General features: G+C 38.0%; 3 protein-coding genes across 3 annotated transcripts; 2 read left to right on the top strand and 1 right to left on the bottom strand.

Moving 5' to 3' along the window:
• Positions 1-4,663: 4,663 nt before the first annotated feature.
• On the bottom strand, positions 4,664-5,608 carry LOC117296305 (histamine H2 receptor-like). The gene has a single exon (XM_033779153.1). It carries the CDS (start codon positions 5,606-5,608, stop codon positions 4,664-4,666), a length of 945 nt encoding a protein of 314 aa, XP_033635044.1.
• Positions 5,609-13,075: 7,467 nt separating this feature from the next.
• Positions 13,076-14,317, top strand: LOC117296304 (retinoschisin-like). Its single transcript, XM_033779152.1, has 4 exons — positions 13,076-13,411; positions 13,574-13,631; positions 13,751-14,073; positions 14,174-14,317. Exons 1-4 carry the CDS (start codon positions 13,076-13,078, stop codon positions 14,315-14,317), a joined length of 861 nt encoding a protein of 286 aa, XP_033635043.1.
• A 9,246-nt stretch (positions 14,318-23,563) lies between these two features.
• Positions 23,564-24,567, top strand: LOC117296303 (beta-1 adrenergic receptor-like). Its single transcript, XM_033779151.1, has one exon. The coding sequence runs from the start codon at positions 23,623-23,625 to the stop codon at positions 24,565-24,567; it is 945 nt and encodes a 314-aa protein (XP_033635042.1). The 5' UTR covers positions 23,564-23,622.
• The last annotated feature ends 2,696 nt before the right edge of the window (positions 24,568-27,263 follow it).

The following is a 27,263-nucleotide window of genomic DNA, read 5'->3' as shown; positions in this document are numbered from 1 at the left end:
CTTCTTGACGTGAAAGACCAACTTGGTCAAACTCAGGTATGATGATATAGTGTCCTTTTATGTAACATTTTTCAGATGATAAAACCCCCTACCATCTTATTATATTTGGAGGTTGAAACTGAGATCCATTTTTTACTCAATTGTCCATTATACAATGCTCTTAGGGAACAAATGCTTAACTTTGTGAGTGTAAATAATGCACCTTTTCAGCTGTTTACTAACAGTGAAAAATTTGAATTTCTTATGAGTTCTACAATTATTAATTGTGTTGCCAAATTCGTCTTTTTATTTATGAACTGAAAAGAAATAATGTCTGATTGCCTCTGTTGACTTCATTTTTCTCCTGCCAATGTATATAAAAATAATTCAGGTTTAAAATTTTGATGTAACCCTCCCTGGTTTAAGGGGTGTGTTCCAAAAAAAAAATGAAAAAAAAAACAAGAATAAGAATAATTATACGCTTTTTATTCTCTTTCTAGATATTCAATGGCAACACCGATAGAGACAGCGTAGTGGAGAGGCGCTTCTTCAAGCCCGTCTTGGCGGTCAAGATTCGCATCGTGCCCGTCGAGTGGAATGATTTCATCGCGCTGCGTTTCGAGCTGCTTGGCTGTCAGTTGATTACGTGAAGTAAATGAAGAACGGTAACTTTTGCAAAATGGAGAAAAATCATTTTATGTCAGATTTGTGACCACTCAGTAACGTATTATAACAACATTATTAGATCCTTTGCCTCATTATCATCAATGTCGTAAGCTCTTTGTCTCGCTAGTGTTAGCAGTATTTCATTTCACTTTGGGGATGAGTTTAAAAAAATGTAAAAAATCTCAAACGAGTTATGGCCTCTCATTCGGCACGCACTTGGTGGCGCACTATGGTGGATCACCACAATTGGAGGGAGTCGTACCCCTGTTCTTGCGTTGGAAAGCATGGGTAAAGGCAGTAAACTGTTAATAAGGAGACGAGTTTTCTGTTGTATAACTTTAAATACTCACAAACATGGTTCATCTTTAAACCCATTGGAGACTTTCGGTAAACAGTATTGTCCAACGGCCCACACTTCGTGTATCACAACTTAAATATAAAATAAAAAACCTGTATAAATTTAGGCTTAATCGGTCATTGGAGTCGGGAGAAAATAACGGGAAAACCCAACCTTGTTTCCGCACGTTTCGTGGTGTCATGACATGTGCTTACAATAAATCCGTAATTCTCGATATCGAGAATTGATAGTTGTTTTAATGTTTTCTCAAAAAGTAAAGCATTTCATGGAATAATATTTCAAGGGAAGTCTTTTTTAGTAAGTTATTTGTAAACCTGTGAACTTTTTTTCCCTGGCTTTAAAGGGTCTGGGTATTTGTCGTGGTACACAAAAAACAATGTCCACAGGTTTACATTAAACTACAGCACCTCAGTAAGTAATATTTTAAGGTAATCCTTCTATTTTCTTCAAACGGTGTAGTCGTAATGTATCTTTAGACATTTTGTTTGTGTTACAAAAAGAACCCCAATCCTTTAAACCTTCATCGTACAAATTAGATCAATTTTGTTTTTGTTCACGTCAAAAGAAGGTGTGTAACACTTAAGTAGATTTTACAGGAATTGATGAAAAACCCATTTTAACAGTTTTCAAATGTTTTTAAACCGTGCTTGGAACATCTTACGATAACCACTAATTACAATTAACCATTTAATTTATTTATCTTCGTACACTGCAATATTTCATTCTAAATTGTTATAATGTGTTTTATTTGTTTATGTATTTTTATGTAAGAACACAATATTCACGTACCACTGATGAAAATAATATGAGATCATATTAAAAGCGAAGGTTCGGAAGCTGTATGCGTTTCAAAAAAATTATGAAGTTTTTTTTACTGGACAATAGAGCTGACGTCATAGTCACATCACCTTGTTTCACGTGACATTACATAATAAAGGTTACTTTTTGAGAGTCAATTATCTGTTTTTGTGTATGTTTTATGTGTGTCTTATTATTCTGTATAACATTCAGAATACAATAACATCAAAATTGCAGAAAGTAAACGCTTGCGGTGGCTTCATTATTATTCATCGTTTATACAGCGGCTAAAAGCCGAAATGTACAGTTACAAAAAAACATTAAACATTTCATTACATAAAAAGAATGAAATATCAATTAAATTGATTTCAGTAAAGAGTTAGGGAAAAGTAATTAGTGAATGCATATTTAGAGTGGGTTGCAGCCTGCATGGTTATTGACATTTGTCACGCAACATGACCAGAAAGAATGGTGTTTCTCATTACCATGGCAACATATTCCTCTGCAATTTAACTTGAACCGCGATTTTTCAGAAGTTTACTTAGTGGAAACAGATTATTATTACAAAAGAGTTATGAATTTTATTGTGCATTATTTCTGTCAATATTTTTTAAATAATTGCATAATGTTCGCGTTAATAACACTCAGATTTTGTATATAAATTTATTTGCGGCAATGGAAATAAGCGCGACAATATAATTCTGTTTTCCCCTTGATTTTCCAAAGTATTCCAGACAAAAACAAATTCTTCTTTTTTTCGGATCGGTACTGACATTTATTTAGTGATATTTTGTTTGTTTTAACTCAGACATTAACACAAGTTATATACAATATTATTGTTTAAACGGGGACTGTTAAAGTTTTATGGTATTTTTAAAACTGTCAACGAAAGAGGTGTACATCAAGACCCCTACAATAAAAGTAGAGAAGTATAATTATACGGAGATTGTACGCAAAAGACTTTTAAAGATTTATCGTGTTGCTTTGTGTAGATAATCATTTGGTCATAGGAACATTTAACTTAAGAGAGAGAATTGAATTTTGCTTATTGTCACAATGTATGTACGGTAGCGTCCAGTAGAAGTTTGACCCTTGACCTGCACATTGTCATGTTGTTTGTAAATTACTCTGAGTGTACTATGGTGCGTTCGATTAGAATCTCTGGGTCGACCCCGGTCTTGCCCCCGGTACATTCAAATAGCTTTGACGTCATTCCAGGGGCTCAATGGGTCAGCCCCAGGTGCCCTGCTTGTGGAGTGGGTCACTTTGGGGCTGGCCTAACGTGCATGACGTCACCTCGAGAGGGTGATTGATAGTTCAATTAGCTCTTGTCGGGGGTTCACCCGAGTGAGCACCGCATGGTAGACACATGGAAGCTAAATCGAATGCACCCTATTATTTTGTAGAGCCTACTGCTGCCTTTTTGTAAAGATTAAATTAGTTGCGAGTATCTGCTATTAAGTTGTCATGATGTGTGTTTTGTACCTCCAGTGAGAACCCGGCATCTTTCAGTTGGAATACCCCCCAAGTCCGACTTTATAGATTAGAGAGCATGACAAAATAGTTGATCAGCTCAAAGGACCTTGAAATGGAGTCGAAATCTGGAATGAAGTCACACTCTATTTATTTTTAACTCTGGTCTTTACTGCACAAAGCTCACAACTGATTATTTAAATAAAGTTTAACAGAGTACCGATAAAAGCAGGAACTCAATATCGAGTAAAGTCATCATGCAAGGTTTTCATCAGTAACGGAACCACTACTAAATCGTACATAATGTTGTGACCAGGCACACAAACATTTAGAGTATTTAAAATTACTACACAGAAATGTACTAAAGTTTTCAAACGCGGAAGTTTCGGTTCATGTACGGAAGGATCGGATGTATTGCACACCGTGCACTGCGAATTATGAACTCTCCGTCGGCACACACTAGGTGGCGCACTATATTGTGTATCACAAGAATTGGAGGAAATCATACCGTAACTCCATTCTTCAGAATGATTGTCGAGTACACGAATATGAAATCCTGAACACAAATTAAATTCGAGGTTTTTAATTATTTTTTTTGAACACTCATCATAATTTCGCTTGCTCAAAATAGGCTAGTTTGGATATTATTATCGACCTTTTCGAGCGCAAAAATAATTTCAAACGATATTTTGAGTTTGTATAATCACTTAAACAATGAGATTTCGAGCGTGCAAACTATTAAGTTTGAGGCTCAAGCTAATTTTGTTTGCTCGAAACCCCTTCAAGCGTTCGTTCGTTCGTTTTATTTCAAAAGTTTGGAAAAAACATATACAACAAGGTAGGAAAAAACAAATGCTAACACACATTTGGACGACTATAAGAAAGTTATGTGCAAGCTGACACCGTCAAAGGTGGTCTTTGTTAATACCACATTAATGAAAAAACATGTGCCTATAGAGTTGATTCGACAAGTAAACGCCATTGGACACTTTCGGTACAGAAAAAAAAGGAAAAAAGTTCACAGATTTACAAATAATTTACAGGGTTTACAGACGGTGGTGAAAGGCTTCTCTTGAAATATTATTCCAAGAAATGCTTTACTTTTTGAGAAAACTTTAATTAAAACAATACCATTTCTCGATAGCGAGAATTACGGATTAATTTGTTTTTAAACACATGTCATGACACGGCAAAACGCGCGGATACAAGAGTGGGTTTTCCCGTTATTTTCTCCCGACTCCGATGATGACCGATTGAGCCTAAATTTTCACAGGTTTGTTATTATTTTTATATATAAGTTGTGATACACGAAGTGTGGGACTTGGACAATACTGTGTACCGAAAGTGTCCAATTGCTTTAAACAAAATTGCCCCTAATTGAGATTTCAATTAGAACCCAATTTCAACTGGGGCGATCGATCTGTTGCAACAGGGGAATCTCTCTGAGAGAATTTTCTTAGCTGTTTGACGAAATACCTTATTGAAGAGGCAGTAGATGATGACGTTGAACATACTGTTGCTGACCATCAACCACAAAAAAAGAAACTGCAGCCAACCTGGAGCAGATACTCCTGATAATGACATCAAGGTTTCCAAGGTTAGATTTGGTGTGTAGCATCCAGCAAATGTCAAAGTAACAACAAGGAATGTCTTGAGGGCTTTGTTGTCATGATTATTGATTGCCTCATTGTTGCCATTTTGATTCAGTCGCTGTTCATGTTGGCGACTGATCTTAATCAAATGATAGTAAATATATGACATCAATAATGTAGGAATTATAACTATAATAAGTAGGTTACTCATATGCATAAGAAGTGGAGTGTTCACATACTCGCAAATTTGCAGAGTATTATCAAATTGTAGAGGAACATTAAATCCAAATTTGGCGACAAAACTTAAACACAAACTGAGAATTGCTTGGAAAATCACGGCCGTTTGGATCCGAAATCTGCTACACCACACAGGAAACTTGTAAGGTCGGGTTACAGCCAGAAACCGTTCTATGTTAAGACCAACAATTGACAGTAAGGACATTAAGAAACATATTGAGGACAAAATGCTGACCACTTCGCAGCCCACATCACCTAAAGGCCAGCTGTCCAGAGCAGATGCAACAACACTGACTACTGCACAGAATCCAACCAGGAGATCAGACACAGCCAGTGATGTCATCAGAACCTTGGTGCTGTCAGCTAAGCTGGTTACACGGCGTGTCACGGCAATTGAAAGAATATTCCCAGATATAATCAGCAGTGCAATGATGGCGATGAAACAAGTACGGAGTGCGATGAGGACTGGGGACAGGCCCACAGAGTCTGTGGAGGTAGAGTTCATATTCATAACATTCAATGGTCTTTGTTGTTTACAAAATCCAATCTTCGGTAATATCACTTTTGGAGAGAAATGGGGGAAACTTCCAATGATATCAGATTTCACGTGTTACAACCATGCAGATTTCAGCAAGATCACAAAGTGTTGAATGTTTCCGACAGTTTTTTCGAGTTCAAAGGAACATCAGTTTCGAAGAATAGCCTATGTGTCCACACAATTTGTCATGAGCATCAACTGTTCACAGATAAACGTGGGAGTGTTTACTCTGTCCCTTGTGTTCTGATCCTTATGAAGACTAAACTTAAAGAATTTAGATAGTCCTCGACTCCTCAGTGAAATTAGAGCTCAGTCCATCAAGTCGAAGAAGTGCACACCTCAAACTGCACCTAGTGAACACAACTGGCAGTAGCAGGCAGACTGATCAATGTATAACTACGGTAAAAAATATTCAGATGAATTATGCAGGGGATCTGCCAATTACAAGAAATAAGTTGATGGATTAATCAGCTTTCCATTAGGCTTGTGTTTACCAATGTTGTGAAAGTCCTTAAGTACACCACGCCATAATCAAAGCCAGTATATGTTGATACGTATCAGTCTAAGGTTGATCTGTCTGATAACACTGGTTGACGTTGTTTGTTAAAGCCATTGGACCCTTTCGGTACAGAAAAAAAGTCCACAGATTTACAAATAGTTTACAGGGTTTACAGAAGGTAATGGTGAAAGACTTCTCTTGAAATATTAGTCCATGAAATGCTTAACTTTTTGAGAAAACGGTAAAACAATATAAATTCTCGTTAGCGAGAATTACGGATTTATTTTAAACACATGTCATGACACGGCGAAACGCGCGGAAACAAGAGTGGGTTTTCCCGACTCCGATGACCGATTGAGCCTCAATGTTCACAGGTTTGTTGTTTTATATATAACTTGTGATACACTAAGTGTGGGACTTGGACAATACTGTTTACCGAAAGTGTATAATGGCTTTAACAATATCTATACAAGAAAGCCATTCACTAGTTGGAGAATAATATATAAAGATAAGTGGTGCACGCATGTGATGAGACAGGACGTCTAATACCGACTCAGTTATAGATGGACTGTCTACAGGTACAATTTGACGCAGAGGTTGCCCAAACTGCACTGGATAGACAGTGTGATAAAGTGGAGCAGTAGAAGCATTGGAGAGCTGAGAATAGCAGCGATTGAAAGAGATGATGGCGGTGACACCAGGAGTGCGCCACCATTACAATTTGAGGATGAGGCGTCCATATACGAAAGTCCTTGCCGAATGATGATGGACCATAGTTAAGAGTTGATCTCTGTGTAAACTAATTCGTAGTGTACAATAAAGGGATCGGATAGTTCTCTATAGAGATTTTTTAGATAACAGAAAAGTCGGTGAAACGGCAATCCATACGTGAGGCCTTATCCTTATTCATAAATACCTCAGACGGTTTCGTTATTCCTATTGGTGGAGAGCGCGTCACGTGGGTGTGTATAAACCTTTGTTAATGAACAGTAAAAAGTGTTGAAACATGGGCGTGACACGCGAGCTTGCACCTGTGCTTATAAGACAGTTTCTTCATTCCTATTGGTCGAGAGCAACGGCTGAAACAGTTGTGCCACATCACCAGATACGCGTACAGCATTCCCTTATAAGGAGTTGTCTACCCGAGGGCCTTACCATTTCATAGATGGAGGGGTGTTGTGTTGAAAGAAATCATTTAACAATTATAATTTCTGCATTTATTTTACTTTTTGACAAAAAGTGTTGATGTTTTTTGACCGAAAATGTATTTATGAATGGGAATCAAAGTGTGTTGACTCAGTTTTCAACTAGTGGTTTACACCCGCCGAGGCCTGGTTCTTTTTTAATTACCTCGACTTAGTCTTGGTAATATCAAGAACCAGGCCTCGTTGGGTTTGCACTAGTTGAAAACCTCTTCACCACACATTGATTCCCTTATTATAATCGAAGTGATCTGTCCTCGTGGTATGACGGACTTTTTGATGGGTTTCGATTTTGCTAATTCAATTTTCTTCTTTTACGCAACCTTGAACCTTTGTTAAAGTCGCCAAGACCGAAGAAATATGTATTCTACAATACAAAACTGGGGTGTGCTAGCGGTTTCTTCTTCCAGTATGGTACGTGTCTGTATTTTAATTAGTTGCTTGAAATGAGTACGGTACATTTTGAATTACAGTTAATCCCTTTATTTAGAATATTGGCCAATATTAATTACAAACTGTAATGGTTTCTCTTGCGAACCGAGCGACCAATTGCATTCCCATAAATTCTCGCATATTGTTTCTGCATTTCCCATCATGATTATGGAAGAATAACGAAACTATTATTCATTACAAGTAAACCAAGCTAGGGGACACTCTTTAAAATTTAAAACGCTTCGTTGTATTCTCTGTCGAACCGTGGCGCCATTTTGAAATTACTTGGACATCAACGAGCCCATTCCTAGAGTGACGTATATTTGGGGGTATACTATGCTGGTACAAACTCCGAGACTCAAGAGTGAATACAATGCTTAAAGGCAGTGGACACTATTGGTAATTACTCAAAATAATTATTAGCATAAAACCTTACTTGGTAACGAGTAATGGAGAGAGGTTGGTAGTATAAAGCTTTATGAGAAACGGCTCCCTCTAAAGTGGAGTAGTTTTCAAGAAACAAGTAATTTTCCACAAATTTGTTTTCAAGACCTCAAGTTTAGAATTTGAGGTCCCGAAATCAAGCATCTGAAAGCACACAACTTCGTGTGACAAGGGTGTGTTTTTTCTTTCATAGTTATCTCGCAGCTCTGACGACCAATCAAGCTGAAATGTTCACAGGTTTGTTATTTTATACATATGTTGAGATACACCAAGTGGGAAGACTGGTCTTTGACAATTACCAATAGTGTTCACTGGCTTTTAAAGGCATTGGACACGTTTGGTATGACCAGTATTCTCAATTGGTGTATCCCAACATAATGTTATGCACAAAATAACAAATTTGTGAAAATTTTGACTCAATTGGCCATCGAAATTGAAAGAAAAAACATCGTTGTTGCAAAAAATCGTTGTGCCTTCAGATGCCTAAAAGTAAAAAGGGCTTCAAGTCAGAAATATTTTACTATTTGAATGAGAAGTTACCACAACACTAACTCATCACTATGTGTATTTAAAATCAAGGTTAGGAAATTATATTGACAAAAAATAGGTCGGTAACCGAGTTTTCAAATAAGGATTACAGAAAATAGAAATTTTGTGTGTATATAATTATTATTACGTAAAAATGCAAGTTAGGTGATTTTTGCTAACTACAGTGGTTTATAATCTGCATTGGTATTGATTTTGTGACGTAAAGTGGGCGAATATTTCGTTAGCATGGGCCAGTTGCCCTTGCAGATTAATAATATGAAAAACGATTTTCCAGTAGCACACTACGGGTGGAAGAAGATTAATTTGTGTGGGTAGGCAGCTCTAAATTCACGCCAGAGTGAGAAAATGACCGTCTTGAGTGGTTTGATTTTCCTCTTGCTTGAGATGTTTCTTGAGGTTTCAGCATCCAATAGTGTGAGTGGTCTTTACCGAGGGGTTTGGAACCAGCCGGTAGAGCACTACGCCCTACTGCGTTTCGAGCTGCTTAGCTGTCAGTAGATTACGTGAAGTAAACGAAGAATCGTAAGTTTTCTAGCAACATGGAGAAAACTCGCTTGATGTGGATTTGTGACCATTCCGTAACGTATTATAACAGTATATTTTGCCTCATTATCATCAATATCGTAAACATTCTGTCTCGGTAGTGCCAAAAAAGTTGTTTTAATTTGCGGTTTTACAGGCGGAATGTCAGAGAGATGGGTTAATTGACAAATCGAACAAGGCTAAGTTCTGATCCTCAGAACCTGACAAAAAAACCTCTAAAGCCAAAATAAAATATTACTTGCACCCACAGTGAGTACCAAGAACATCTTTAAAAACCAAACAATAGGTTTCAATATATATATATATTTACGAAATAATAATTTAAACTAATGTATAACAAGTAAACAAATCAGGTTTATTTTACGGTGTTTGATTGTTATATTTTGTGACATGTTTGTATATGTACGCAAAAAAATATGTACGCAAGTAGTGAAAGCAAGTGCATATTTATTCTTATTTGTGTCTGCTGCAATTTTATTATTGTCATACAAAATTTATGGTAAAAAATAGTTTGCATACACAACCTTTGTAACGTTTTTAGTTTAGCTTTCAGCAGGGAGAGGGCGCACTCTATTTTTTGCTTACTGTGTACTACCAACAGCTCTCCATTGCTCGTAACTAAGTACGTTTTATGCTAACAATTATTTTATTATAGAATACTAGTCTTTGACAATTAGAAAACGTGTTAAGTGCCTTAAAGCAACAAAAGAATTGTTTTCTGAGCGTATTTTGAATTAATAATGATTTAACATGTTGAAGTATACTATCTCTACAATAACTGTCATATAATGCTATAGGTGAACTTCAACTGGGCGATCGATCTTTTGCAACAGGGAAATGTCTCAAAGAGGATTTTCTGACAGTATCTTCGAGTTAACAGCATCATTTTTTAGGCTTTCCAAGTATAACAATGTCCACACACATTGCCTTGTGCATCACATGTCCACACAGTGTGTATTATGCACCAATAACCACTGGTTAAGGTTAGACACGAGAGGGCTAGACTCTTGCTCCAGTGTTCCGTTACACCATCATGAAGAAACAACTTGAGGAATTCAGATTGTCCTCAGTAAAATTTAAGCTCAGACCATAAAAAGGTTGCCGATCGTCAAACCTCGGTTAGAATACCAAAATGAACACAACTGCTTCAGCAGCATGCGGACTGATGAATGGCATAAACGATCAAAGAACAACTGTAAAAAATATTGATTTGTATTATGGCCACAGGCACTTCAATTTACAAGAAATAAGTTGATGGATTAATGCACTTTCCATTAGGCCTTTCAATTGACCGGTGAGTTATTCGTGACATTCATTAGTGTTGCCTCAGTAAGAGTATTAAGAAACCTTAAGTGCACCTCGTAATAATCAGACCGAATATTTGTTGGTATTACGCATCAATTTATGCTTGACCTTCTTGTAAACACCGATTGACCATTCGCAATTGATTTCTGTGTTGCCTCAGTAATAATAAGAGACCCCTAAAGTGCACCTCATCATAATCAGGGCGAATAATTATTTGTTGGTTATAATGTATGGTTCACCGCCCTAACACGGATTGACCATCGCACTACGCAGTGGATTTCTATGTTAAAGGCAGTGGACACTATTGGTAATTACTCAAAATAATTATCAGCATAAAACCTCACTTAGTAACGAGTAATGGGGAAAGGTTAGAGAATAAAACATTGTGAGAAACGGCTCCCTCTGAAGTGACACAGGTTTTGAGAAAGAAGTAACTTTCCACGATTTTAATTTCGAGACCTCAAGTTTAGAGGACCTTAAAGCACACAACTTCGTGTGACAAGGGTGTTTTTTCTTTCATAGTTATCTGGCAACTCCGACGACCAACTGCCTTTAAAGTTTCAGTATTCGTTGTTGTTGCTGACGATGTTTTAATATTTTTGTTATAGAAAGGTTTGCGGTAACACCGTGTAATGACTATCTCTAATGAGTTGGGGTGGTTCTTAAAAGAACCGTTGGTTTCAACTCGACGTTTCATCAGAGCATACTGATCGAAACGTCGAGTTGAAACCAACGGTTCTTTTCAGAACCACCCCGAACTCATTAGAGATGGTCATTACATGGTGTTACCGCAAACCTTTCTATATCGTATTTCCACCATGCAAAGTTTCAAATCCTACTTAATATTTGTGTTTAATGTTTTGGAATAAACGATTAATAAAATCTGACTTGTTTTGAATTTATTTTCAATTCAATATAAGATGTGTAAATTGAAATTAATCGGACAATCGTGTTTTTGAAAAAACGCATGGAAAATACACTTTTTATTTATTTATTACTAAGTACACACATACAAAACGCAAAACAATTACGTCATGGTGACGTCGTAGCAGAATGCGTTAGGCGAACAAATACATTCGCACAATATCCCTTAAATATATCAGTGAAAAAAGACGAGCGCACAGATGGATACTCTCGAGGTGGTTTTCAACAGGCTAATTAGTATTCAACCTCTATCATTGCAACATTGATTTCTAGAAGTCACCGAGATGAAAGATTGATAGATTCTGAGATACATACACGAGACGTGCAGTTTGTTGCTCTATAGTCTTGGTTCCAAGATATTCGCATGGATCATTTCCAACCACGGAATGTATGGGTGCGTTCGATTAGCTTCCCTGGGACTTCCCCGCGGTGCTCACTCGGGTGAGCCACTGACAATAGGTAAACGAACGATCACTCACCGCTCATGTAGTGACGTCATGCACCTGGAGCCAGCCCCAAAGTGACCCACTCCACAAGCAGGGCACTGGGGGCTGACCCGTGTGAGCCCCTGGAATGACGTCAAAGCTATTCGAACGCACCGGGGCAGACCGGGGTCGACCCAGGGAAGCTAAACGAACGCACACTGTATGAGGTAGTAACGTGAAGATATTGACATCTTGGGTCATGACTAGTATGTTCTGGTAAGGTAACTTCAGTTGCCTGAAATATTGATGATTGCCCATGGCAACAACACTAAAATCCTTTTCATTGTTCATCAGAACCTTGGCCATCACACTTCTTCGATGATTTCTCTACCGAACCTTGACATAATTAAATTATATATGGTTCTCGCATATCCATGCCATGGAATGAAACCATACTATCTAGTATTCGTTAAGCAAAGTAAACCAAAAATTAGGATTAATTTTTCCCAACTCCCACCTACCCTCTTCCCGAGTGTTGTCAACTTTTGGGGTCTGTTGTATTGTAAACTCTCTGGGGTTCCTCTCTAGACGTCAAGACTGACAAAAACAGAATAAAACAGATTTGTACCATTGAGTACAGTAAAATTAAGGGCCTGGTTATAGAGAATAGAATATTTTCCGGTTTAAACTTAGGGTCGGGATGATGGCCAACGTTTGACCTAGGATTAGAGTTGTGTAAGCTTGCAAATCGGGCTGAGCTTGGTAGGTGTTTTGGTGACAGTCAGAATCAAATAATTATGTTTGGTCTGTTTTATATTTTACCGGTCAGAACTATATTGCATGAAATTCAGGTTTACGTTCCGGGCACGATTGTGTTGAAAATTAAATCGAAAAAGCTTTTCGTGGTCGTCCAAAGGACAAATATTTTTGGTCATTTACTTTTATTTTGTGTTTTGAAAACCATATATTTTATTTAAACACCGTATCGATAAGTGTGAGTGACGTCAGATGAGTTGTTGTCCTGTTACCACGGCAACGCATTCCCTTGCAGACTCCTACGCGGGTGTTGTTCGTGTTCAACAACTACCTATATCAAGCTAGAGTGCGAAAAATGGCCGACTTGAGTGGTTTGATTTTCCTCTTGCTTGATATGTTTCTTGAGGTTTCAGCATCTTATAGTGTGAGTGGTCTTTACCGAGGGGTCTGGTACCAGCCGATAGAGCACCACGCCCTACTAGGCCAGTCCTTCATGAATATCTCAGGCATCTCTGCCGTCAGATGTTCAGTTCGGTGTCTCAGCCATCATGGATGTTTCTCTTTCAACTATGATCACATCGATCAAGTCTGTCAGATGAACAACGCCAGTGCTGAGCACGTCTGTGACAACTTTCAAGGAATGCCGTATTTTTCGTATTACGACGCAACTGCAAAACCAATGCCTTGCCAGGTACTTGTACAATTCGTTCACATTGTTCGTTATTTCCTGTCTGTCTATTTCATGCCGCACATGTTCAAAGCATTTCCCTTTGTAAGTACGAAACTAAGCTATGTTTTACTTTAAAACAAAATGAATTGTACATCAATATTTTGTTTCTCCCTTGCTCTACAGAATAATTCTGTTTCTTGCAATGGAAAGTGCGCTCCGATGAAGTGCTGTATTTGTTTCGGTGAGTGTTACAAATTGATGGAGCATGTGAAAGTAATTTTAGGAATTTTCTGTCGAATCCTTTACGCATTGTAGGCATTACGCGTAGGCTAAACGAAAATCTTGCTGTTCCCAATCTAGAGAAACTCGGCCTTGAAGATGGTTCGATCCCCGATGAGAGCCTCTCCGCTTCAAGCAACTGGGAAGTCGTAGATATGAGTATACCGGCTGGTGGCCGTCTCAACAAAGTATCACCATTTGGTATCATAGGAGCGTGGTGTCCTGTGGTAAAGGATACCAACCAGTGGATACAGGTGGATTTAGGCGACCCGACCAACGTCATTGGGGTACTCACACAGGGGCGTCAAGATTTTCCACAGTGGGTGACAAAGTACACAGTGCAGTTCAAACCGCCCTCACCGTCAGACCTTGTTGACGTGAAAGACAAACATGGTGAAACTCAGGTATGCTGATAGCCTCGTTTGATTTCAAAACATTTTCAGACGAAAAATGCTCTGTACCCAATTGAACATAACACTATGCTCTCTGTCTTTTCCTTTCTAGATATTCAACGGCAACACCGATCATAACAGCATTGTGGAGAGGCGCTTCTTCAAGCCCGTCTTGGCGGTCAAGATTCGCATCGCACCCGTTGAGTGGTATGTTTTCAACTGCCTGCGTTTTGAGCTGCTTGTTGGCTGTAAATAAGTTACGTGAAGTAAACAAAGAACCGTAATTTTGTGTAGCAAAATGGAGAAAAATGGAAGTAAACAAAGAACCGTTATTTTTGTAGCAAAAAATGGGGAAAAAATCGCTTGATGTAAGATTTGTGACCATTCTGTGGCGTATGATAACAATTGATATCTTTTGCCTCATTATCATCAATATCATCTTGTCATTTGTCTTGGTAGTGCTACAAGTAGTTGAGTTTTTAAATTGCAATTTTACAGGCAGCATTTCAGAAGGATGAGTTAAACAATTAACAAAAAAGGCTATAAGTTCCGGTCCTCTCAAGCCTAACAAAGAGGACATAAAATTCCTATACAGTAGAAATAAAATAGTACTTGCACCCACAGTGAGTACTAAGAACACCTTTAAAGGCAGTGGACACTATTGGTAATTACTCAAAATAAATATTATCATAAAACCTTACTTGGAACAAGTAATGGGAAGAGGTTGATAGTATAAAACATTGTGAGAAGCGGCTTCTTCTGAAGTGACGTAGTTTTCGAGAAAGAAGTCATTTTCAAAGAAATTTGATTTCGATACCTTAGATTTAGAACTTGAGGTCTCGAAATCAGGCTTGGAACATGACCAAGATGGTGGCATATGAAAAGGTGGTATTGCTTTGTGCTTAGGTAATTGTTTTGTCAGAGTAATGTATTTTAGACGGAAATTGTAATCGTAAGTTTTGTCAATTTGGATGTAGCCATGCTCAGTTTTATCATTAATCTAATCTAATTTAATCTAATAATTTATTGTTTAAAGTGCACCATATACAACTATCTCCGCACACTGTACATAGTGACAAAAAACTTAATGTTAAAAAATTGACAAAAAAAGAGTAAAAACTTATGGTAAACAACGACTACCATAATATGAACGAAACAAAGAGTTTTAATCATTGACTTAAAGGCAGTGGACACTATTGGTAATTACTCAAAATAATTATCAGCATAAAATCTCACTTGGTAACGAGTAATGGGGAGAGGTTGATAGTATAAAACATTGTGAAAAACGGCTCCCTCTGAAGTGACGTAGTTTTCGAGATAGAAGTAATTTTCAACGAATTTGATTTCGAGACCTCAAGTTTAGAACTTGAGGTCTCGAAATCAGGCTTGGAACATGACCAAGATGGTGGCATATGAAAAGGTGGTATTGCTTTGTGCTTTGGTAATTGAGTTTGTGTTTAGAACTTGAGGTCTCGAAATAAACTATCTAAACGCACACAACTTCGTGTGACAAGGGTGTTTTTTCTTTCATTATTATCTCCCCACTTCGATGACCAATTGAGCTCAAACTTTCACAGGTCCGTTATTTTATGCATATGTTGAGATACACCAAGTGAGAAGACTGGTCTTTGACAATTTCCAATAGTGTCCACTGCCTTTAAATGATTCATAGCAGGTATGGGCTGCACGAATGTTTGATGGAAGATCATTCCATACCATGGTAGCAACCATCGAGAAAGCACTCTTGACATATTGTAGTTGTATCACTTGGAATTTACTGTGTATTCGCTTTGTTATCATTGTCATGAATAAATTGGTTGCAGGAGATTTATCTTCAATTGTTGTTGAGAGGTAATTTCGTGCATTTTTGATTTTGGTGCAAAAATCCTTTTTGTTTGTAGTAGTAGTAGTAGAGAACCATTTATCCGTCCACTCATTTATGACCGGGCACTTCATTCTATTTTGTTATCGTAATGGACACTTTGAAACGCAAGGTGGCAGCAGACTTACCGGGTAAAATTCCATCGTTTACGTAGTTCTGAGCATGCGCATGATACCGATATCAATGACTTTAACCTGGTGAGTCTGCTGCCACCAAGCGTTCCAAAGGTTCCCAATTAAAGGCCATTTTTTATATAAAAGAATATAGGCCCTACCTGTTTCAAAGGCCATTTTTTAATATCTGCTTCAAACTTAAATTGATTTACCAACGATTGTACATGAGCAGATATGAAGCGAAAATCCTATGTGCCCTTGTGCTAGAAAAAAAAAAAAAAAAAAAAACACCAATAAGAAAAGACAAAAAATCCGGATTGAAGGCGCAAACTAGGTTTATTTATAACTCTATCCTGAATGTAAATAACTTACAGCACAACTGATCACAAACGAAAGAGTTAAACACCATCTTGAAAACATCCTTGTTACAAAAATGTGTGCTTCAGATGCCTAAATAAGGGCCTCGTGCCCGAAGTCCTTTAATACTTGAGTGACACTTCAGAGGGAGCCGTTTCTCACATTGTGTTAAGCTCTCCATTGCTAAGTACGTTTTATGCTAACAACTATTTTAGCAGAGAATACTGGTCTTTGACAATTAGAAAACGTGTTAAGTGCCTAAAAGCAACAAAAGAATTGTTTTCTGAGCGTATTTTGAATTAATGATTTAACCTGTTGAAGTATACTATCTTTACAATAATCATTGGTTATTTATAAAGCTATAGGTTAACTTCAACTGGGGCGATCGATCTTTTGCAACAGAGAAATGTCTCTAAGAGGATTTTATTAGCTGTTTGACGAAATACCTTATTGAAGAGACAGTAGATGATGACATTGAACATACTGTTGCTGACCACCAACCACAATGTAAAAAATTGCAGCCCATCTGGAATAAACTTTCCTGGTAATGACCTCACAATTTGCATGGTTAAAAATGGAGTATAACATCCAGCAAATGTCAAAGTAACAACAAGGAAAGTCTTGAGAGCTTTGTTGTCATGATTATTGTTTGCCTCGTTGTTGCCGTTTCTATTCAGGCGCTGTTCATGTTGGCGACTGATTTTAATCAAACGATAGTAAATAAATGACATCAAAATTGTTGGAAATATATCTCCAAGAAGTAGAGTTAACACCTGGGGATATGTTGGGGCGTTCGCATATTCACAGACTTGCTGTATGTTGTTAAACTGTGCAGATACTTGGGATGAAATCTTAGAAGAGGTACTAACACATAAAGCGAGCAATGACAAGAAAATCACAACCAGTTTAATCCGGAATCTGCTACACCACATAGGAAACTTGTAGGGTCGGGTTACAGCTATAAACCGTTCAATGTTAATAGAAATTATCGAAAATGTGGACATTGCGAAGCACCAAATGAAGAAGAAGTTTATCAAATCGCAGCCCACATCACCAAAAGGCCAGCTGTCCAGAGCAGATGCTACAACACTGACTACTGCACAGAATCCAACCAGGAGATCGGACACAGACAGTGATGTCATCAGAATCTTAGTGCTGTCAGCTAAGTTGGTTACACGGCGTGTCACGGCAATTGAAAGAATATTCCCAGATATAATCAGCAGTGCAATGATGGCGATGAAACAAGTACGGAGTGCGATGAGGACTGGGGACAGACCCACAGAGTCTGTGGATGTAGAGTTCATATTATTCACAGTGGACATTGTCGTTGCTGCTTACCAAATTCTATATTCAGCTATATAACACAATCTAGAAGGTTTCTGACAGTATCTTTGAATTTAGAACATCGTTTTTTAGGCTTTCCAAGTATAACAATGTCCACACACATTGCCTTGTGCATCACATGTCCACACAGTTTGTCTTGTGCATCAATAACCACTGGTCAAGGTTAGACACGAGAGGGCTAGACTCTTGCGCCAGTGTTCCGTTATACCATCATGGAGACACAACTTGAGGAATCCAGATTGTCCTCAGTAATTTAAGCTCAGACCTTAAGGTTGCCGATCGTCACACCTCAGTTAGAATACCAAAATGATCACAACTACCTCAGCAGCATGCAGACTGATGAATGGCATAAGCGATCAAAGAACAACTGTACAAAATATTGATTTGTATTATGGCCACTAGGCACTTCAATTTACAAGAAATAAGTTGATGGATTAATGCACTTTCCATTAGGCCTTTCAATTGACCGGTGAGTTATTCGTGACATTCATTAGTGTTGCCTCAGTATAGAGTAAGAAACCAAAAGTGCACCTCGTAATAATCAGACCGAATATTTGTTCGGATATTACGCAACAATTTATGCTTGACCTTCTTGTAAACACCGATTGACCATTCGCAATTGATTTCTGTGTAGTAAAAAGCAAATTAAATGCATGAGTGTTGCCTCAGTAATAATAAGAGACCCCTAAGTGCACCTCATCATAATCAGAGCGAATAATTATTTGTTGGTTATAATGTATGGTTCACCGCCCTAACACGGATTGACCATCGCACTAAGCAGTGGATTTCTGTGTTAAAGGCAGTGGACACTATTGGTAATTTCTCAAAATAATTATCAGCATAAAACCTCACTTGGTAACGAGTAATGGGGAGAGGTTGATAGAATAAAACACTGTGAGAAACGGCTCCCTCTGAAGTGACATAGTTTTTGAGAAAGAAGTAACTTTCCACGATTTTGATTTCGAGACCTCAAGTTTAGAACTTGAGGTCTCGAAATCAAGCACCTGAAAGCACACAACTTCGTGTGACAATGGTGTTTTTTCTTTTATAGTTATCTCGCAACTCCGACGACCAATCAAGCTCATATTTTCACAGGTTTGATATTTTATGCATATTGTAGATATACACCAAGTGAGAAGACTGGTCTTTGACAACTACCAATAGTGTCCACTGTCTTTAATAGCAAAAAGCAATTGAAATGCATGAGTTTTGCCTCATTAATATCAAGTGACCCTATATAGTGCACATTATAATAGTCAGAGCGAATAATTTGTTGAATTAAGATTATAATTTATGCTTGACCTCCTTGTGACACTGACTGACCATCGCATTGTTCACAAAGAATTTCTGTGTGTATAGGAAAAAGCAATTGAGGACAAACTCGACTCCAATCAGAGCTTAGGTTCAATTTTAATTTCATAATATTGGTATAGAAGAGTACCGAAAACTCTTCTATATCTTATTACCACCATGCAAAGTTTCAAATCCTACTTATAATACTGGTAATTGTTAAGATACAATTTCAAATGGACCAACCGCTCTGTTGCAACAGGGAAATCTTTCTAAAAGGATTTTCTTAGCTGTTTGACGAAATGCCTTATTGAAGAGGCAGTAGATGATGACATTGAATATGCTGTTGCTGATTACTAACCAAGCTGTTAGAAATTGCAGCCACTCTGGAGTAGACACTCCTGGTAAATACATCGCCGTTTGCAGGGTTAAAAATGGTGTGTAACATCCAGCAAATGTCAACGTAACAACAAGGAAAGTCTTGAGAGCTTTGTTGTCATGATTATTGTTTGCCTCATTGTTGCCGTTTTGATTCAGTCGCTGTTCATGTTGGCGACTGATTTTAATCAATCGATAGTAAATATATGACATCAATGATGTCGGGAATATATCTCCAAGAATAAGGGTACAAGTGATAACAAATGGTGGGGCTTTTATATAATAGCATACTTGCAGAACATCATGAAACTCTGCAGACACCTGCGACGCTAATTTTGAAGATAACCCAAAACATAAACTGAGTAATGCAAGGAAAACCACAGCCTTTTTGACTCGAGATGATGTACACCACACAGGAAACTTGTAGGGTCGGGTTATAGCCAGGAACCGTTCAATGTTAATAGAAATTATCGAAAGTACGGACATTGCGAAACAGGATAAACTATAAATAGTGACAAATTCGCAAACAATATCACCAAAAGGCCACCTGTCCATAGCAGATGCTACAACACAGAGTAACGTGAACAATCCGACAGACAAGTCAGATACAGCTAGTGACGTCATCAGAATCTTGGTGCTGTCAGCTAAGTTGGTTACACGGCGTATCACGGCAATTGAGAGAATATTCCCAGGTATAATCAGCAGTGCAATGATGGCGATGAAACAAGTACGGAGTGCGACGAGGACTGGGGACAGACCCACAGAGTCTGTGGATGTAGAGTTCATATTATTCACAGTGGACATTGTGTGGTTGTGTTCAAATCAAATTACAACAACATCAGAAATTCTAGAGCCTGCCCTTCTCTTACTTTGAAAGTGTCTCTCAAGAAGTGGGGATACCTAGGCTCTTGAAGACGTGACCTACATATGTAAGTCAGAGCCACAAACTATGGAGCACCTCTTCAGATGCCCCCTATTCCGGAGCTAGAGGAAAACTGAGGACCTTGCAGAGTACAATGACATTGCTAGGAACTGCATGTCCAGTTCTGGCCGAAACACAGTATCTAGTGTATGTGGGCACGATAAGAAAAAGACAGTGGAAAATCTCTCAGTATGGAGCATTGACAAGTTGACTACAGAGCTGCAAACCCTAGAAGTTCTTGTAAAGAGTTTCAATAAACCTTGTGTGTGTGCATTAACAACTAATCTCGCTTGCGACGTAGTAGGGCATACTCCGGGTCATGTGTTTCCGTTAACTGTTGAGCTCATAGAGATTTCAGCTCTTAAAACTCGGTGGACGTAATGAACACAACTGTCCCAACCGAACACAATCTTCAGAATGATGGGTTGCATAAACAACAACAACAACATGATTGAATGTGAAAACATTGTCAGGAAATTTGGGCAGGCACTGTCACTTAAACGCTGTATTAAGATGGTGGGTTTATCATCTTTCAATTAGGCTGATATTATCTAGAAATATTATTGCGTATCAACTGGTTGTTTGTACAATCCTACATGGTACCAGTGATTGGCAGCCTGGTTCACTATTAAAACCAAACACTAGTTTACAATGCGTTCACTTAATAATAATAATAATAATGATAATAATAATAATAATAATAATAATAATTGTGGCTTCTAATATAGCACACATGTCCGTCACCCAGTGACGCTCCTGGCGCTGTAACATACAGTATTTCCTGCAAGATGTGGGACTACGTTTGAATTATGAGACCTAATTCTGATAGCACCATGTAATGTTTTACAAGGTGCTGTGGCACAATTTGCTGCCGATCGGACCAGGAACACCGGGGCGAACCCCTTCTCTTTTCGATAAGTGTACTGGGTTCTTTTACATGCGTTACACAACACATGGGACCAACGGCTTAACGTCCCATCCGAAGGACGAAGCGACGGTGAAGTGTCTTGCTTAATAAAGACAATGGACACTATACTCAAAACATTCGTTACCATAAAAACTTACTTGGTAACGAGCAATGGGGAGTTTTTGGAGTGCCTTTAAATCATTTTACATCATTCTGCAACATGGCCGTTCGGATGATTAAATAAATTAAGTTCCATACTGTGTCATTATTTATTGTTATCGATAGGAGCAACCGTCGTACTGCATCTCTTTGATGTATTGATTTATACGAAGCCATTGAGTATGCTTGAACTTACTTTCACTCACCACTAACCTTTGACATACTACAGACAGTTTTGAGGAGTCACTTCTGACAAAGTCGTCGAAATTTTACGACAGGAAACAGGGCGTGGTTTTAACAATCAACAACTTTCAAATGGATATCAAGGTGTTGAAAGATTTATTAACAAAGAAAATAATATTCGCCTGTGTCTTTTCTTTGTTGTTTTGAAACTTTTATCAATCAATACGGAACTGTATGAATATGATAGGAGGTTGCTGATTACATCATCGACCCAAAAAGGTGGAAAGGGTGGCACGGAATCGAAGCTAATAAAGCGTTAATGAAACTCGCAACAGCGCGTTAAAATGCAGGGCGCCTTTTTTGAAAATACTCCCCATTCCAAAAGATTTGCGCATCTATTGGAAACAGGGTCGTGGTTAGACTGGCCCCTGTCTTTACCCGCAAGGATAAAGACAGTAGCCTGCTATTCATATCCAGTGATTCCATTGGGTACAATAGTATCATTGGACGTGCAGATTGACATGAGCTTTCCATAGATGCCAAAACAGGACACGTTTTTCTTTTAAAGTTGTTGAATTGTATGCCATAGAGTTTGTTAACCAACAAGATTATAATTTTCCGACTTTTTTATTTTGTTTTACTGAGGACACTGGATTACTAATGAGTCCCATGTTATAAACACTATCCGTCATTAACATGAGAACACCGTTTGATGCACAATATCAACATTAAACTGGCCCGGCCAATTACTATAATTGAAGGACCACTAAGCGACTTGGATGTTGATAGTGCCAATTACAATAGTGACCTGGTACGTAAATACCACTCTAATGCAAAGTTGATTAATCCGGCGGGTTATTTCTTCCGAGTGATAGTGAGTGTACAATTAACCTTTACAAGAATTGTTATCACGAACCTTATAGTATATTGATGGCATTAAGTCAGCGATTTCAGCAACCATTATGGAAATGATCAATCAAGGTTGCTGTACACTTGTCGATGTTCTTGCGGTGATTGTGGTTGCTTGATGTTAAAGCACAGTTTTTGAAACCTCAACCGATTGCATTAAGCCCATTGAGTAGAAAGTGAGGCTTCAAGGACGACGTAGGATTTATTTAAAACTTTGCATGTTGGAAATACGATTACAGAAAAGGTTTGCGGTTACACCAGGAAATGATAATCTCTAAATGAGTTGGGGTGGTTCTGAACAGAATTGATTTCAACTCGACGTTTCGATCAGTATGCTCTGATTCATGTTGTGTCATCGTTAGGCCATTCTTGAAACACCAGCGAGAAATACCACTTCTAGGATAGATTTCAACTTCAAATGTTGGCAACTTCAAAGATATATTTCAACTTCAAATGTTGGCAACAATTATCGGTACGTGTGAAACACTTTGTGGTAATTCGTCAAGAACATCATGAGTGAAAGCGCTGTATGTATTCTCATCTCATAATAATTAAGATTGGATTTTATGAACACCAAAAGACTGAGCATGAATTCCACACTCGGAAACCTATAATTCACGTTGTGTCATCATAGGCATACTTGAACACCAGCAACAATTTCCGCTTCAAAGATTGATTTCCACTTCAAATATTGCTAGCAAATAATGGTGCGTGCGAAATGATGAGTCGTCATTCTTCAAGAACATCACGAGTGAAAGCTATTCAACATAGTGACCTCTCCATTAAATTGATGTATAACTCTGCAATTATTTTTAAAGATTGGATTTCAAATACAAGAATACGCAGAGATTAATGGCACAAAACTGAGCTCCACACTAGACAACCTATCTTCTCGTTGCGTCATACACTTCAAAATCAGAGAAAAAAATCCACTTCAAATATGGATTTCAACTTCAAACATTGCTAGCAATTTGATTCGTGCAGAACACTTTGTCACTAAGAATATTACGATAAACAATAAACATTACCTCTTAGTGATTGATGGGGTACCGGTATGGTTCTACAACAACTATTAAAACAAGATTGTATTTGACGAACAAAACAGACTGCCGTCAAAATGAACTCCACAACCGCAGACTCTTTGGGTCTGTCCCCAGTCCTCGTCGCACTCCGTACTTGTTTCATTGCCATCATTGCACTGCTGATTATATCTGGGAATATTCTTTCAATTGCCGTGACATGCCGTGTAACCAACTTAGCTGACAGCACCAAGGTTCTGATGACATCACTGGCTGTATCCGACCTTCTGGTTGGTTTCCTGTCACTGTTCTATACTATAGCATCTGCTCTAAATAAATGGCCTTTTGGGAATATGGGATGTCAGATATCCATGATTTGTTCTACAGCGTGTTTCACCATGTCAATACTTTCATTGACTTTTCTGAATGTTGAACGCTATGTAGCTATCACCCGGCCATATAAATTTCCCTTATGGTGTACTGGACGTCGTGCAATAACACTCGTAGTTGTGGCATCTACACTTGGTTTGTCTGCAGGACCGTTTTCTCTGCTTTTATTCAACCAAACTGCTAAATATTTTGCGGGGCCGACGATTTGCTTTTTTAGTAACACCTCGCCTGTTTTCAGCATCACAAACCTTCTTGTTGCAGATCTGTACCCTACATTTTTGATGGTATTCATTTACTATCGATTGATTAAAATCAGTCGTCAACATGAACAGCGACTGAACCAAAATGGCAACAATGAGGCAAACAATAATCATGACAACAAAGCTCTCAAGACATTCCTTGTTGTTACGTTGACATTTTTTGGATGTTACACGCCATTTTTGCTTGTAAATGCAGCCGAGTCTTTTACAGGTGTTCCTAGCCCAAACTGGCTGCAATTTCTGACAGTATGGTTAAACACTTCAAACAGTATGTTCAATGTGTGGATTTACTGTCTCTTCAATTCATCCTTTCGTCAAGTGGCAAAGGCAATTTTATTGAAGACACTTCCTTTTCCCTGTCGTGACAGGTCAGTTGCACCCGTTGTTATTTAATGCTGACACTCGACAGCTGTTTGCTGGAACATTGTTTTTCTCAAGACGTTTTCATTGCCATTTGTGTACTCCCTTGGAAGTAGGTAGTGGGACGAGGGACTTTCACTTTTGCTGAGTGAATACATGAGTCTTGTCGAACACTTTCCTCACTGTACCGCAGAGTGAGTGTAATGTTGTTGTCAATTTGTCGACATGGCCTGTCGAACATACATTTCATGGCACTGTTTACACCGTCACACCGAGTTGAAACTTAGGTATTGGTATCTGATAGCTCTCTGGAACCAACGCGTAAAGATTTGATTGTACCTGAGACATGTTGGAGCACATCTTAAGAAATTTATGATCCAGTCAGAACGGTTCTGAACTGCTGGTAACTATTGTTCAAATAATTGATTTAATGATCAAAACGACAATGTCTATAAGGGCCTATTTGTAAATGATAAATATGCATGAATGATCCATCTAATGTTTGTCCCGTTTTTTGTTAGACTAGAACACAAACTGAAGTCATGCACAATGCAGTTTGGGTTTAAAACGATGCCCTATGAAATATTGCCTCTCCATGACAAACTTGGGGGCGCGCTATATTATAAATCGCTCGTATTGAGGGAGATCGTTTCTGCTCTTCTAAATTTGTCATCGACCCACGACACGCCACAATAATAATAATGTGAGAATGAGCGACAAGGTTGGAACAAATAAATACTAGATTCATTGTACAAAGTGACCCAAAGAACGACTCGGCAATTAGAACCAAATTGTTTATGTAAATGATTTATTCAAATCATAATTTAAAAGATGTCTCTGTATACGAACTGATACATTTGTATCAAAACAAAAGTGGAATTAAAATTGGAAAAGAATTGTTAATTTTGCTAAAGGAATAAAAAACATCACAACACACGATGAAATAATGAATTGACGAATACCTCATGTTGACACACTTCAAGATGGGCAAAACATTTAAACGAGAGTTTCACAGATTTGTTATTTTATGCCTATTTTGGGTTGCACCAAGTGATAATACTGGTCTATGACAACTACCAAAGGTGTCACAAATATTTAAAACATAAAGGGTTAAAACCACGCTCTGGACGGGAGGGGCAAATGGACAACGAAGGAGGGAAACAAGTTAGTTATAAAGGAAGCTAGATGGATTTGGGTATCGGGTGTTATTAGAGTCACAGGCTGTACCGCTTTCAGTCAGCACTAGTCTGATGGCCTCCGGACTAGATAGCCTATGGGTGACACAGCTGCATTGGAAGAAGGAAATGGTCATTGGTTGAATTTCTTTTCACAAGGAGAACACAGAGAGAGATTGCAGGACAGTGTTACATTTATTTATCTAACATATTTGGGACTTATCAGCAAGCAATTAGAAAACGGTCGAAGAAACATGAGGAATGATTTTACATTATTGGACAATATTCTTGGTGAAAAGTGACTTAAAAGTCACGTGGACTTTTACTGTATGAGCAAAACTGCCCAAATGTTGAACTTATTTCAACTTGGGAAAAACAATTGAACAAAACTGCGGTAGAATGTTTCATTGACCAAAATCCATCGTGAAAAAGAAAGAACATTAACATGCAATGTGTTTGCCACTAGGTTCCTTGAAATTCAGTGTACGTACGACCAAACTAATGCTATCCAAAACAGAATCTGGACAAACTCCTTCAAAATTGTACCAAACTTTGCTAAAGGCTAAAGATGTTTCAGAGGAAGACAATCGATCAGAAGAAATATTAACGACAAAAATGGATTATTTTGGGGTAAACAAAACTGAGTCTACATGATACCACAAAACCACAGATTATTATATAAACAAATAGCATGTTATATAGCGACCATTGTTCAAGCACAATAAGTTAATGGTTTTTCATTTTCTTTTGTCCTTGATAGGCGATATCTCACAATGGTTCATCAAAAAATTGATGCTTCTCTTGTTTGATTTACCTCAAACAATTTCTTTTTCAAGCAGTGAATGGTCTGTGCTCCGACCCATAAGCACAAACAGTGAAATGGCAATCAGCGTAATTATTCAGGTAGCCAGACTAATAATCAACCTCGATTCCAAAACTTGAATACTTTTTATGGCTTAAATTTAATATTCATAATGGCAGCATGATTTTAAACCAATCGTGATGTAGAAGACCTTGTGCACATGATTGTCGTCACAGAGTGAGTTACACTAGTCAAAGTTACAAATTCAGCACTAGACAATCTTTATGACATAATTAAGAAAACTGTACTGCAACTCAAAGGTACATAACCCTTTTTTGGTAGAGTAACATATTCCCTAACAGTAAATCTAAACTTTTTTTTTCTCGTTCAGAAACTTAACTCTGCTCAGGTTTGGGGCACAATTCAATGCAGAGCATTAATTATTGCGTCGGACAAGCATGGTGAGCCGTTTCCCAAATATTTGTTTTGAGTACCACCCCTTTAAAGGCAGTGGACACTATTGGTAATTACTCAAAATAATTATTAGCACAAAACCTTTCTTGGTGATGAGTAATGGGGAGAGGTTGATGGTACAAAACTTGTTAGAAACGGCTCCCTCTGAAGTGCCATAGTTTTCGAGAAAGAAGTAATAATCCACGAATTTGATTTAAAGACCTCAGATTTAGAACTTGAGGTCTCGAAATCAACCATCTAAACGCACACAACTTCGTGTGACAAGGGTTATTTTTCTT

Source organism: Asterias rubens, chromosome 11 (genome assembly GCF_902459465.1).
Source record: "Asterias rubens chromosome 11, eAstRub1.3, whole genome shotgun sequence".
Classification (NCBI taxonomy): Eukaryota; Metazoa; Echinodermata; class Asteroidea; order Forcipulatida; family Asteriidae; genus Asterias; species Asterias rubens.
This window is presented reverse-complemented; position numbering and strand designations above follow the sequence as displayed.

Bases quoted from the DNA above. Each gene is read 5' to 3' on its own strand.
- LOC117296303 (XM_033779151.1), top strand. From the start codon at position 23,623: ATGAACTCCACAACCGCAGACTCTTTGGGTCTGTCCCCAGTCCTCGTC.
- LOC117296304 (XM_033779152.1), top strand. From the start codon at position 13,076: ATGGCCGACTTGAGTGGTTTGATTTTCCTCTTGCTTGATATGTTTCTT. The intron at 13,412-13,573 runs GTACTTGTACAA...CTTGCTCTACAG, and splicing joins CAAAACCAATGCCTTGCCAG to AATAATTCTGTTTCTTGCAA. The intron at 13,632-13,750 runs GTGAGTGTTACA...TTCCCAATCTAG, and splicing joins GAAGTGCTGTATTTGTTTCG to AGAAACTCGGCCTTGAAGAT.
- LOC117296305 (XM_033779153.1), bottom strand. From the start codon at position 5,608: ATGAACTCTACCTCCACAGACTCTGTGGGCCTGTCCCCAGTCCTCATC.